Genomic DNA, 14453 nt, shown 5'->3' with positions numbered 1-14453 from the left:
TGCTCAAACTGTCTTGTCCTGGTGAGCAACCAGGCCACCGAATTCTCCACCAGCTGAAGTGTCTTCAGAGGCAGCCCTATGTATAAAGCATTGCAGTAATCTGTCCTACAGGTTACTAGAGCATAGACAACAGTAGTAAGGCTATATCTATCCAGACAGTGGTGCAGGTGGACCACAAACCAAAGGTCATGACAGCATGTTGATGAAAGGAAAGAGGTGATGGCAGCTTTTGAATGATCTGGCTCTAGCAGTGTAACTATGTCAGGATTATATAAAATCAACCTAGATAGATAACAGCATTTCTGTTGAATAAAAACAACAATTTTTTTAAAAATGTATGTTAACTAGAGAAGATTCAGCATATTTAACAGCAACATTATAAAAAATGTGGTCAACCAAAACGGAAATGACAAAGCCAAGCCACATAGCTGTTACGTCATTTGTGTTGGAGCATACTGGCATATATTAAATGTTCACTGGAGAAGGAAGGGTCGCCTATCCCCCAAACAAGGTTCAGTAATGGTCTGATTTTGCTTCTGTCTAGGGAGAGAAGATATTTGGGTGGGCTGGGTAGTGTTGAAATGTTTCTCATTTGGGAGAATTACACACTTCTTCGAGGTTGCTTTCGATCTGCTGTCGATTTCATAGTCGAAGACACACCTCTTAGAAGAAGACCCTGATTCTCTCCCCCCTGTTTCTGCTTTCTGGAAACATGGTTTACCAACCCCTACTTCTTTCTTTAATTTTTCCAGAAGCCTTTGAAATTATAGAGCAGCATGCAAGAAACTACACCAACTCCTTTTATATCTGTGGGGGATATTTTTGTGGACATCTCATTGTGCATCCTGAGCTCAGACATCAACGTCAAGAACGTGATAAACGAATGGTTTCACAGCTTGTTCCCAGAGGTCTACCCATGCCTGGTGAACTCTGGCTCCATTGATCTTTCACTGGAAATGACAGGCTTGATTTTACATTTAAAATATTAATAGATGCAAAAAAATGTACTATGAGGAAGTGTGAAGGATGAAGGCATTTTGGATCTAGAAGAGTTTGATCTGGTGTATGGAGGGCATGGTTATCTATATTATAACACCAAAGCCCACAATATTTTTTTTCAACCATGTGATTAGGAAAGGTTGAAGAAAAATGGCAGATTAAGTTGATGGATTATGCTGAAATGGCAAAAATGGCTGGAATAATCAGAAATCAGGAAGACTAAAATTTTAGTAAGGAACGGGGAAAATATATAAATTATCTTAAAAACCACTGTAAATAATTAAAATTATTAGTAGAATTGGAATAACACTTGTAGTTTAATGTTGAATTTTGGTTAGAATGGAAATTTAATAGATTTGGATTAATAGACAATATGCAGGAGGAAAAGGTTAATATAAGGACCCACAAAGGGGAAGAGCAAAGTCCAGAAGATTCTTCAGAATTCTCTTTCTATGTTGGTTGTTTGATAATTGTTCGTAAATTTCAAAATCTGAAAAAAATAAATAATATATTATTATTTTAAAAAGAAAAAGTCTATACAATATTTGGGCAAGATATAAGGACCTTTTAGAATCACAGAATCATAGAGTTGGAAGAGACCACAAGGGCCATCGAGTCCAACCCCCTGCCAAGCAGGAAACACCATCAGAGCACTCCTGACATATGGTTGTCAAGCCTCTGCTTAAAGACCTCCAAAGAAGGAGACTCCACCACACTCCTTGGCAGCAAATTCCACTGTCGAACAGCTCTTACTGTCAGGAAGTTCTTCCTAATGTTTAGGTGGAATCTTCTTTCTTGTAGTTTGGAACCATTGCTCCGTGTCCGCTTCTCTGGAGCAGCAGAAAACAACCTTTCTCCCTCCTCTATGTGACATCCTTTTATATATTTGAACATGGCTATCATATCACCCCTTAACCTCCTCTTCTCCAGGCTAAACATGCCCAGCTCCCTTAGCCGTTCCTCATAAGGCATCGTTTCCAGGCCTTTGACCATTTTGGTTGCCCTCCTCTGGACACGTTCCAGTTTGTCAGTGTCCTTCCTGAACTGTGGTGCCCAGAACTGGACACAGTACTCCAGGTGAGGTCTGACCAGAGCAGAATACAGTGGCACTATTACTTCCCTTGATCTAGATGCTATACTCCTATTGATGCAGCCCAGAATTGCATTGGCTTTTTAAGCTGCCGCGTCACACTGTTGGCTCATGTCAAGTTTGTGGTCAACCAAGACTCCTAGATCCTTTTCACATGTAGTGCTCTCAAGCCAGGGGTCACCCATCTTGTATTTGTGCCTCTCATTTTTTTTTGCCCAAGTGCAATACTTTACATTTCTCCCTGTTAAAATTCATCTTGTTTGTTTTGGCCCAGTTCTCTAATCTGTCAAGGTCGTTTTGAAGTGTGATCCTGTCCTCTGGGGTGTTAGCTACCCCTCCCAGTTTGGTGTCATCTGCAAATTTGATCAGGATGCCCTTGAGTCCATCATCCAAATCGTTGATAAAGATGTTGAATAAGACTGGGCCCAAGACAGAACTCTGTGGCACCCCACTAGTCACTCTTCTCCAGGATGAAGAGGAACCATTGATGAGCACCCTTTGGGTTCGGTCAGTCAGCCAGTTACAAATCCACTGAGTGGTAGCATAGTCAAGACCGCATTTTACCAGCTTCTTTACAAGAATATCATGGGGCACATTGTCAAATGCCTTGCTGAAATCAAGGTAGGCTACATCCACTGAAAGAAAGACCCAGGCTGGGTATTGCCTATGGAAGCAGTGGCAGTAAAAAGGCTAAATATGGACAAAGTCTAGGGAACATACAAAGACCTCCTAGACTTTAAGTAAGATTTGGTAAGATTGAAAAAGAGGTAAGAAACAGGAAAAATATTTACAGACTGGTTCCAATATATGCAAGTGAGTAAGAGCTTTAGAAAAGAGAAAGAGAAAGTATTTGCTGAAGAGGGCTCAGAATTTGAAAAGATACTAATGGGAAACAACAACAAAAAATATAAAATATATAAAATCCTACTAGACTGGGAAAACAAAGATGAGCTAGTCAAAGCTGTGAAGATACATTGGGTGATTGACATTGGGCATAATATTGAGCTTACCGATTAGGAGAAACTTTGGAATAAAATGTTTTTTTTCCTGCTCGCTTTGCAGTAAAAGAAAATAGACAAAAAATGTTGTACAGATGGTATCTGACACCATCAAAACTTGCTGAAATGAGTAGAAGAGGGTCCAATCTATGTTGGAAGTGCTCTGAGGCAGAAAGCTCCCTGATGCAAATATGGTGGCAATGTAAACACGCCAAAAGATATTGGGACATGGTATACAAGGAATTTTAAAAAATGGTTGACTACTGCAAGAAAACAGGATGCTGGACTAGATTGGCCATTGTCTTGATCTAGCAGGTGGTTCTTATGTTCCTAATGGAAACACATTCACTGCCACAGGGGTGGGAAGACTATATATAACCTCCTAAGATTATACATAATCTTATAATTATGTGAGGAGGAGGAGGAGGAGGAGAGGAAGAAGAAGAAGAAGAAGAAGAAGAAGGAGGAGGAGGAGGAGGAGGAGGAGGAGGAGGAGGAGGAGGAGGAGGGAAGCATTGTGGTGATCAGTGCAGAATTCCGTAAGTTGCCTTTCAGATTGATCTACTAATTTCTGTGCATGTAAATGGGCAAATGATTTGGTGCATTCCAATGTCTTCTTCCACAGTGACTTCAAGTTGTGTTTCCCATGAACTTCTGTTGTACATAATAGGACTTGCACACTTTTCCCTGGAAAGGGAAAGCCAAGTCCCCTTTGCTTTTCAGTTCCTGGAAATCCTTAGCTGTGGCACATATGGAGACAACACCTCCTTGAAGATCTTCCTGCTTGCCTTCTCCACAGGACCCTGGCAGCCCATCCTCAATGGCTATTTTCACTCTGATTGGTTCCTATCAGCACAAAGGGTCAGGCATCTTATTAGTGGTAAAAAATCTCCCCTTTCCTGCTCATTAGGTAGCTTCATGATGCTGGAGACAGGGACCTTGCAGGGAACCTACTGCAGAAATAGTAATGGGTCTTCAACCCTTGGCCCCACACCTGCATCATGTTTTACTGAGAAATCTCTGGGTGAATTCTGCTGTATTGGGAAAGGATTCTGCCGCCCAGTTGTTGAATGATCAGAAATAAAATTGCCCATTAAAACATCCTGGTTGCTTATTTCTCAGTCTCACCCATCCTGGCCTATGTCCACACCACCTTGAACCTACCTGATTTTGAAAACTTAGAAGGATCAGCCTTGCTGAGTACTTGGATGGGAGGAGAGCCTGGAAATAATAATAATAATAATAATAATAATAATAATAATAATAATAATAATAATAAATAATAAATTTATTTATATCCCACCCTCCCCGGCTGAAGCCGGGCTCAGAGCGGCTAACAACAGTAAAATAATACAACATTCTAAAATCATTTCATTATAATATCAGTTCAAATCAAATTAATGGCAACCATTGGGCTAGAGTTCTGTGAGGATTGCCAAAGGAGGGTGTCAGGCTGTACCTTGGCCAAAGGCCTGGTGGAACAGCTCTGTCTTGCAGGCCCTGCGGAAAGATGTCAAGTCCCACAGGGCCCTAGTCTCTTGTGACAGAGCGTTCAACCAGATCGGAGCCACAGCCGAAAAAGCCCTGGCTCTGGGTGCTTTAATGGGGGAATACTGGGTGCTTTAATGGGGGAAGGGCTGTAGCTCAGTAGCAGAGCTCCGACCTTGCATGCAGGAAGTATCACGTTGAATCCCCAAAATCTCCAAGTGGGGCTGGAAGAGGTTCCCTGCCTCCAGCCCTGGAGAGTCACCCCTAACCTGCCTAAATGAACCAATGGTAAACTTGGGATACATCAGATTCCTCTCTACAGCCTAACAATATGCAGTCAACAGCTGAAGCTATACAAAAACACACCCACTTGCTGGATGGGAGAACGGGCCAGGAAGGTACACAGCCAACCTCGCCCTGCCCTTCTGTAGGCCTGCCCTTCTAACTTTTATACAAATTGCAATTCAAGCAATTTAAGTTCCATCTAATACATTAAAGAATGGCTTAAAAACAAACACAAACCACAAACTGTGCCAAAAGTAGATTCTGACAATTATTCTATCACTGCACCACTCACACCAATATTATATTTTAAACAATAAGCAAGAGCTCTACTTCAAACCACTGTGGGGGTCAGGGAGTTAACCTCAGCCAGCCCACATTTTACCAGCTTCTCTGCAAAAATATCATTTGTCAAAAGGCTTACTGAAATAAATATACAAGATACACTGCAGGGGGTTGGACTAAATGAGCCTTAGGGTCCCTTCCAACTCTACAACTCTATGATACTATGTCCACAGTATTCCCCTGATCCATGAAGCTTGTGGCTCATTCTTTTTGGGTGAAGACAGAGGCAAAGTAGGGGTCCAACAATTCTGCCTTCTCTCTGTCATTGAATAGCATTGAATAGCTCATTCTGTGTTTTGGCTCACCTGAACCTTCTCCCTGCAACTGTTGGCTGCTTGTGTATATTTTTCTTTCATGATTTCTCTTTTCTTCCATCCATAAGAGCCAACTCCTAGGGGCTATGGGGGCTTTGGCCCCCACAATATAATATTTGAGGGGGCTGAGCCCCCACAAAGTCGATGGGCATTCCCATTCAAATGGTGTGCAAGGTGGGTTACCTGGCCCAACAATATTTTATTCAAGTTGTCACCCCAGCTTCCATCTCTTACATTTCAGCTCTTCTGGGAGCTACTTATGCAGCCACACTGGTTTCTTTAGGTGTTACACACACACACCATTTCATTAAAATAATTTGTTATAGAAAATAAAGCGATGAAAGAACAAAGAAGGAGAAAAAAGTGCAAAAAAATACATGGGATTTCACTCAGTAGTTCCTTAAGCTTTTTGTTTTTTGTTTTTTAAATAATATTTATTACTTTTAAAGATTACAGAAAAGGAAAAAAAAGGAAGAAAACGAAAAAGAAAGAACAAAGGAGAAAAGAAACAATACAATACAATATATAAACAATACAAAACACAACCTAAACACATTAAACTAAACACAATAAACTAAACTAAACAAAACCCTAGCCCACCCTAACCCTAAACAAAACAAAGCAAAAACCATTTAAAAACATACATCACACCTTTTCCATATCTATCTTTCATTCCCTTATTTCCTCGACCTCCTCTCACCTCCCTTTTTGTATTCCACTTCTATTAATTGTTTCAGCAAATCCTTTCCATCTTTCTCTATTTTCTATCATAATATAAATATCTTAACATATTTTTAACCTTATTTTCCATTAAAGATAAAATACTTATATATGCTTAACTCCTTATAACATTTCTGCTAAGGCCATAAAAATTCATTCCACCATTTTTCTATCACTCATTAATTTTACAATATTTCTATATATACACTTTAAATTTTCCAGTCTTCTTCCACCATCTCCTCTCCCTGGTTTCGGGTTCTGCCAGTCCTTTCCGTCAATTCCATATAGTCCATCAATCTGGCGATCTTATATCCGAGGCTCTTAACTCTTTTCCAGGTCCCTTCTGCAGGTCTTCTTCATATTCTTTAATGCTAAAGAGCAGGTCTCGGGGAGACTCCGACCCAACAATACTTTTATTCCTTCTGGACAGGTCAGCCAAATTTCCATAGTTGAAGCTAAGATCCATAAAGTGTTTCAGGACATGTTTCAAGATTCCTCCAAATCCAAAGGCCCCCAGAGCTTCAATCTCCTCCAAACCCAAGTCCATGTCCCAGAAGTCAGTTAATCCCTGCATAGAGGGATCTTTCCAACTTTCCTTCTTCAGTCCAAGCCGGGATCCGATCCTCAAAATCTGACTTTTTCTAGATTCAATCATAAAAGGCCTCAACCTATAGTCCTCAATTTGCTTCTGTAAAACTAAGGATCCCTCTTGTATTACTTTAGATTCAACAACCGCTTTCTCCTTCTCCTCCACAATTTGTCCTGCCAAAGTGGATTCCTGTACCAAGTCCTGAATTATTTCTGTGTTGGTGCTCACTTTTTGTCTCAGATTAATCACTTTTTGTCCCTAGCTATCAATTTTAATAGTCATATCATCCGTCTTCTTGTGAAGCTGTTCCAGCGAACAGCTTATCTTGCATAATACGGTCACTATGGCTTCTGTCAACATTCTTAAATGGTCGAAGGTCAATTCCCGGTTCTCACAATTTCTTATCTTGCAGCTGGAGATTCCCTAGTTCCACTCCTATAACTATTTCAAAAGCTCCCTCTAGAGGGAAACAGTCTCCACTTGTATCAATCCTTTCAAAGACAACTCAAGCAATAAAGATAGTTTCAATTTTCAGTTACTTTTCCTCCTTTTTAAACGCAGAAGAGGACAATGGAAACAGTATACTTCTCTTATTTAGTTAGCTGTCAAATACGTTCTGTTCACAGTCAATGAACTCTCCCAAATCGTCACTTTTTCTAGCAGCCCTTTTCCAGGTTCAGAGCGGTGGTAATTTGATTTTTCGCCCTCTCCTGCAGGCTCGCTAGGTTCAAAATTTCCCCCCTCTTCTCCTGCTTCCAAGGGGGGTTTGGTTTTTTTATCCGATGGAAATTTAATTCTTTACCAAAGATTTTCCATGACTAGCTTGTAACGTCTTTGCTTCAAACTATTTACAAAAGAGGAAGGCGGACTTCCTGTTTAAAACCTTCCTGTTTCGATGCCAAATTAAGATATTTGAAGATCCAATTTTCCGTTCTACTCACGGGTAGTTGTTTAAAGTCCAATTGTCCACAGGAAAAAGTCAGCGCTCTCCGGCAACAGCAATGCGGCTTCACTCCGTGAAAAAAGCAGTCGATTCGAAGCACCGCGCCACTCACCCCATGTCGCTCCGGATCCCCAAAACAGGGTTTCCCCGTGAGTAGGGGAGGCGCAAAAGGTACCAGCCGAATCCCAAGTTCACAAGCTTCTCCCACCTGTGATTTCAGTGGGTCTCTGCCTTCGCCGTGGCGTTCAGACCCTGGTTTCCACGGAGCAAGTTCCTCCTGATCGGAGGAGCTCCGCCATTGCCGGAGGCGCCAACCCAGAAGTGCCGTTCCTTAAGCTTTTTGAAATCAGCCTTCTTAATTGCCTGCTTATAATGAAACCCAAGAGGAAATGATTACTTCCTCCCAAGCTCCCCAGTACTTTCACTTTGTCAATCAGTTCCTCCCTATTGGTGAGGATCCCCTTGTTGCTTCTTCCACCTTCTGGGAAATGAAATTGTTAGTGAAGCAATTGAGGAATTTGTTGGACCTTGCATTCTTGGCAGAGTTTGAGTTCCAGCAGATATTGGGGTAGCTGAAGTCTTCCATGACTACTACCTCTCTCCTTTCTGAATGCTTGGTAAGGTGCTCTAGGAAGGCATCATCCATGTCCTCAGTCTGGCTTGGAGGTCTATAGCCAACAGTCATAGTAAGATCACTGTTGTTTCTTACTCCTACCATTTTTACCCATAGACTTTGAGTCTGCTTTCCATGATCCAGGTCATGGATCTCTTTACAAACATACACATCCTATATATAATGCTACTCCTACTCCTTTCCTATTTGGTCTATCCCTTTTGAATAGGTTGTACCCAGTGCTGTTTTTCTAGAAAAAGGGATGCTGGAGCTCACCGTGAACTCCCTTGTTCTCTGAGAATGGCAATGGCGCCCATCTGAGAGGTGCCAGAGCTGAATTCTGGAGAGATCCAGCTGGAGGTGGGGGGAGGCACCAGTTTCTATATTCCAGTCTTAAGTCTCATCTCACCAGGATTCAGTAATGACTATTAGGTCATATTTGCCACCCAGTATTAAGAGCTCAAGTTCCTCTTGCTTGTTTCCTGTACTCTGTGTATTAGTGTAGAGACAGCTAAAATGAACAACTAATGTTAAGGTGGTTGCTAAGAGGTTGCTTTATTAAAATTACATTTTGTTTTCATTGTATCATTTCAAAAGGCCAAATGTGCTACCCTTTAAATAGGCCAGTTACAATTTTTACCAAGGAAAGACTGGACTACAACCAACACAACATCCACCCTAGCAACTCCACTCCCCCCCGTCCCTAAATCCCACATCAGATAGTAAGAGTTCTGAAGCCTCACTGGGATGTTTTTGAGGTCTCCCAATGGGTAGGTTGTGGGGGTTTTGGGGGGGGGTTGCACTTTGTAAAAATTGAGGTTTCTCCAAGCCTCTTGTATATGTTTGTGGCTATGTAAGCAATGAAACTTACAGCTTTTAACATTGAAAACAGAAGGAATTCTGATAATTGCATGCTCAGATGCATATGTATCTCACCCCAAGACACACATGCTGTATACAAAGCACACAAGGAAAACACCATCACTTCTCATCCTAAGCCCAAGTGTCCACTCCCTACCCCCTCTCCATCAGATTGCTTCTGTTTCCCTTTGCTGAAAAGCAAGCAAGCACATTCTTTCACTTCTGCTCTCTCTGCAGCAGGCTCAGACACTGTTAGATGTGGGCTGATTTTTGTAGTTTTGCTCTTTTTATATATAAAAAACCCCTCCCACATACCAAACCACATCCATCTCTTTGCTGACAGTATAGCATCTTGACATTAGAGGTGAAAGAGGCAGAGACACTACATGAAATTCTGTCACGAGCTCGTTGGACTTTTTAAAAGAGCTGGGACATGTGAAAGAAGCCGAAGCTGCAAAGGTAGGCAAAAGTTGTTGGTTTGTTTTTAAGCCTAGAATGGTTAGTTTAAGCTATAAGCTGGAAAACCAGGCATAGGTATGGTATTTGATAACCTTCATATTACTTGGAGCTTTATGATTTCAATATGTCTGATTTCTGAAACTTGGGTATTTTTTCGCTTCTGTCCTGGATAGTGTTGTTTTCTTGTTTATTGTTTTTGTCTTTGTGGATTTTTGTAAATAAAATAAATAAAGTAAATAAAATAGTAGGTACCTAAAGCCATTTCCACATAACAAAATATGTATTTTATCAAAGTAATTGTTGAACTGAAATTACAATTAAGAAGAAGTGATATTTTAGGGAGCAGGCTAGCAGGTGGGGCCCATTACTTACATCATGGGAGTCTACACAACATAAAACACTGTTGCTGTATGAAGGTTTTTATTTTATTTGTTCTTTATCTTATATTTTGGAAATGTACTCCAATTTTTTTCTTTAAATGTTTTTGGGGCCCCCAAGAGAGTGGGGCCTTAAGCTATAGCTTGTTTAGCTTATACATAAATCCGGCACTGTTCATCATTAAATAATGTGATTAAATAGTTGGGGTTCTGAGAAAGTGGTGCCACGTGGGGAGGGCAGAGGGGCAGTGGATCCCGGGTGCATTGGGGGAGTGCATCTTGCTCCTTCTGCCCTGCCAGCCCTGTGCTACAGGGCTGTGTGAAGAGGACACAACAGGAAGGGTGCATGCCTGTTGCATCCTCCTCCACATAGTGGAGTAGTATCACAGTATCACAGTATCACAAAGTATCACAAAGTGGTGCAGTGCTGGCAGGGCAGTGTGAGTGTTCCCTTTGTGCCTGCTAAGGGCTGCTGGTGCACAGGGGTGCAGTGTGGCCCCACTTGGCCCAGGTGAGCGGCATGTTGGAGATGAGGGCTTGACACAGGCTCTGTTCACCCTCCGCAGCCTGTCCCCAGGGCATGCATGCACCCACCAGCAGCTCATGCAGTGCCCCTGGTCTGAGAGGTTCCTTTTGTTTTTGTTTTTGTTTTGGTTCTGTCACTTTCCCCTGGAAGATCTGCTGTTTACTGTTGAATTGGAACAAATGTCCATTGGGTTTTCTGTGGATTGATGTTCTGATTCAGCAGTAAAACAGTGAGTTTTCCTGGGGAAAGCAATGGGACAAAGAAAACCCCTCTTGGACGCATGACTAGAAATCATGGGACAAACAGAATAAATCACAGGACAAAGTAAGTGCACATGAAACACTAGTTATGCACAGATGCATTCATTCTGTGCAACTTTGGTTCTGGTGTGTTAAAACATAGCACTTAAAACATTTAATTGTAAATTTTAGATTTCCTTTAACGTCTTAAACAAAACATATACTGAGGTTTTGTCAAAATTTAAATGATTAGCTAAAAGTCAGGTGGACTAAAAATGATTTAAAATAACATGACTGCGCTGTCAGGTTTCTTTACAAAAATGGCATCTAGTACAGCAATCAGATATGCAATTTCCACATATGAGATCCATTTGGTTGAGCCAAACTAACATGGCTCAACAAGCTACCGCAATGCCTTTCATTGCATAATAGGCAGATATGAATCAGCAACATGCTTGATGTTACCAGAGATGTTTGCAGCTAGAACAAAGATGGACCAAGTCGTTTGTGGAATCAACTAATCATCTGCACCTTGGTCCCACCCCCCTTTTCTTTTGCAGAACTATGAATTTCCTTTCCCCTAATGACCATCTCCCAAGGAATGATTCTAATGGATCAACTTGTGAAATCCAAGATGGCTTTCTTGCAGGGACTCTGCCTGTGATGTACTCAGTCATCTCCACATTTGGTTTCTTCAGCAACATGCTGGCCCTCTGGGTGTTCCAGTTTGGCACACAGAAGACAAACTCCATCACGGTGTACATGAAGAACCTTGCCATCTCAGACCTCTTGCTTGCCCTCTGCCTGCCCTTCCGGGCTGCTTATCAAAATGAGAGTGGCTCTCCCATCCTGTGCAAAGTGGTTGGCACAGTCTTCTATATCACCATGTACATCAGCATCCTGCTCCTCAGCCTTATGTGCCTGGACCGCTACCTGAAGATCATCTGGCCCCTCCAGCAGTTCCGGATCCACAAAGTACCTCACAGCACTTCTGCCTCCAGAGTGGTATGGCTGCTCTGCATTGCCCTAATGATGCCATACTTTTTCAACAAGGGCAACAGCAACGACCCCTGCAGCCACAAATGCTTCCACTTCAAGAAGAGAGGAGCTCTGGCAGCAGTGCTCAACATGACAGCAGTGCTCCTTTTCTTCTTCCTATTGCTGTTTTTCCTTTACTCTTACTGCAAAATCTCTCTTAAGCTCCACACAGCATCCTTAAGGAAAAGTAAGTGGGTTAGCAGCAGAGCCACTCTGAAGATCTCTGTGGTCCTGCTTGTCTTCACAATATGCTTTGCCCCCTACCACGTGGTCCGAGTGCCTTACATCTTTGCCCAGGTAGGGGTCATTTCTGCTGCAGAGAGTGTTCAGGCCCTCCACTTTGCCAATGAAGTTGTCCTTTGCATCTCAGCCCTCAACTGCTGCTTCGACCCCATTATTTTCTTTTTTCTGTCCAGCAATTTCAAGAGGGCTCTGCTGGCAGCCACCCATGGGAAACTGAAAAGAGCTCTTCAGAAGAACCCAGACATGTCAGGCAACAGAAAATCCACCACAGACCCCAGAATGCAGGAGAGCTGAGGTACAGGATGAGCGACTGGTTGTTGGGCAGTATGGAAGATATGCAGCAAATATGTACCACATTTCAAGGAAGCCAGACGCTAGGCTAGGGAGTGGACATATATGCACAATCCAAACAGGGGTGCAGAAACCTCTTCTATGTGGCTGGAATGCATCCCATTGTTCAAAGGTAGGAGTCACATCCATTGCTCCTTCTGCTTTTGCCTATAACCCCAGCCATCTCTGGTTTGTGGTTCCATGAGAGAATGCAGCCCTCAGGCTGAAAACGGCTCCCTGTCCCAAATTCAAGCAACTGAGTCCTATTACCATGACTCTTTGTTTTCATATAGATTCAGTAATACCTTCCTTGGCTGGTGGCTTGTTTTTAATTGGTTTTAAATCTTGCCCTACAATGAAAACGTTGCATTTTTCTTTAAGACGTTGTTGTGGTGGTGGTAGGATCGAAGACCCAGTGCTGAAATTGTATGCTTAGTTACACCACACTCACAGGTTCAACAGTACATTCTAGGACCAGAGGCAGTTTTAGGGTAGCGCTAATGCACTGTATGCTGCATTGCAAGGGGTGCCACAAAAATGCTGCAGAATAGAGCGCAAGAAGAGCCCCCCCACCCAGTTTGTCTCACACAGGGCGCCACTGAAAGTTGAGAGCCCAAAGTCCGCCACTGCCAGGATGTATACAGAAAAAGCAGCAGCTACGGGTGCTGAAGCATAAAATGGTCAGTTACACTTGCATGTATCATAGGGTGGAAGCATGACTGGGTCACACTAAAAGTTCATAGTTTGGAAACCACTTTTTATCTGTTTTCCTCAATGGTTTCCCTATGAATTTGCCTGGCCTGGAGAACTCCAGCCTTAACAGAGCAACAGTATTTATAGTTCTGCCAATGCTTTACTATTCAACTAGCCTCTCTCCCTCCCACACTGAGATTCCAGTGCCTTTTTTGTTTCCACAAACTTTTAACTTGTTTGATTTTATAGTTTTAACTGACCTTTGTTTGTTTTTTGTCCTCCAAACTGTTGAAAGACTATTGTAATTAAGCAGTATATGCATTGTTTAATTAAATATATAAATAAAAGACTGCATAATCAGAGAAATGTAAATTTATGGATCATTTACCTTATTTCTGCAATTAAACAGGCATTTCTTTCAGTTTATATATTTTATAATTACTTCATATGGGATTACATATTTTTTATTCTTCAAAGTAACAAGGAGCAAGTTTTATTTATTTTAAAAAATATTTTTATTTATTTTTAACATATATATAACATATTTATTTAGTATATTAATAGCTGCACAGAGCTTCTCGACTTCCCTCCATCCCATTGTCTGGTTTTTTAATATCTATTTCATATTCACACACATTTGTATCGTCTCCATTCTACCTTTTTCCTTAGATATTTTAAACTTTAAACATCAGTAGATAGGTCCATCTGTCTGACGATACAAGATTAATCTCAGTCCTGCTAGTGTCTTTAGATATTTACAATGATTGTCTATATATTGAATAAATTTACTCCAGTCACTCTAGAACGTTTGGTTGCTCTGGTTTCAGATTTTTACCGTCAACTTTGCTAGTTCTGCATAGTCCATCATCTTAGTCTGCCATTCTTCTATCATTGGTAATTCTTGTTGTTTCCATTTTGGGGCCAGTAAAGTCCTAGCTGCCATTGTGGCATACATAAAGAGTCTCTTATCTACCTTTGAAATTTCTTCTCCTGTCATACCTAACAAGAACGCTTCAGGGTTTGTACTCTCTTTCAGCCTCAGCCCTCTGCCGATCTATGCATTTGGTGTTTTGAATAAGAATAGCTTGCCTTCACTGTGGCGTTTCTGGTCATATTTTGAAACCAGAATTTTCTGCATCTCTCTCTCTCTCTCTGCTAATAAAAAAAGTGGCATTTCTTTTCAGAGCAGCTGGCTTGTGGCTTAATATTCTATTCAACAAGTGGTTTCATGTATAATGCAACCATAGCCTTTTCAGTTCCAGTTAACTTTCTGTAGATACAGTGGTACCTCGGGTTACATATGCTT

The 14453-nt window shown here is 41.6% G+C and overlaps 1 protein-coding gene across 4 annotated transcripts in view; it reads left to right on the top strand.

Annotated features, from left to right (window-relative positions):
• LOC128406444 (probable G-protein coupled receptor 34) overlaps nucleotides 1-14335 on the top strand; it is a 228847-nt gene extending 214512 nt beyond the window's left edge. For 3 of the 4 annotated variants that reach the window (XM_053373853.1, XM_053373852.1, XM_053373854.1), the window contains 2 exons: nucleotides 9586-9701; nucleotides 11404-14335. In XM_053373853.1, coding sequence (XP_053229828.1) covers nucleotides 11408-12418 — 1011 coding nt within the window. In that variant the 5' untranslated portion in view covers nucleotides 9586-9701; nucleotides 11404-11407 and the 3' untranslated portion in view covers nucleotides 12419-14335. The remainder of the gene's footprint in view (nucleotides 1-9585; nucleotides 9702-11403) is intronic. The other variant, XM_053373855.1, reaches the window with a different exon arrangement.
• The last annotated feature ends 118 nt before the right edge of the window (nucleotides 14336-14453 follow it).

The sequence above is a fragment of the Podarcis raffonei genome, chromosome Z, assembly GCF_027172205.1.
Source record: "Podarcis raffonei isolate rPodRaf1 chromosome Z, rPodRaf1.pri, whole genome shotgun sequence".
NCBI lineage: Eukaryota > Metazoa > Chordata > Lepidosauria > Squamata > Lacertidae > Podarcis > Podarcis raffonei.
Note: the sequence above shows the minus strand (reverse complement) of the source record. Positions and strands in the feature narration are given on the sequence as shown.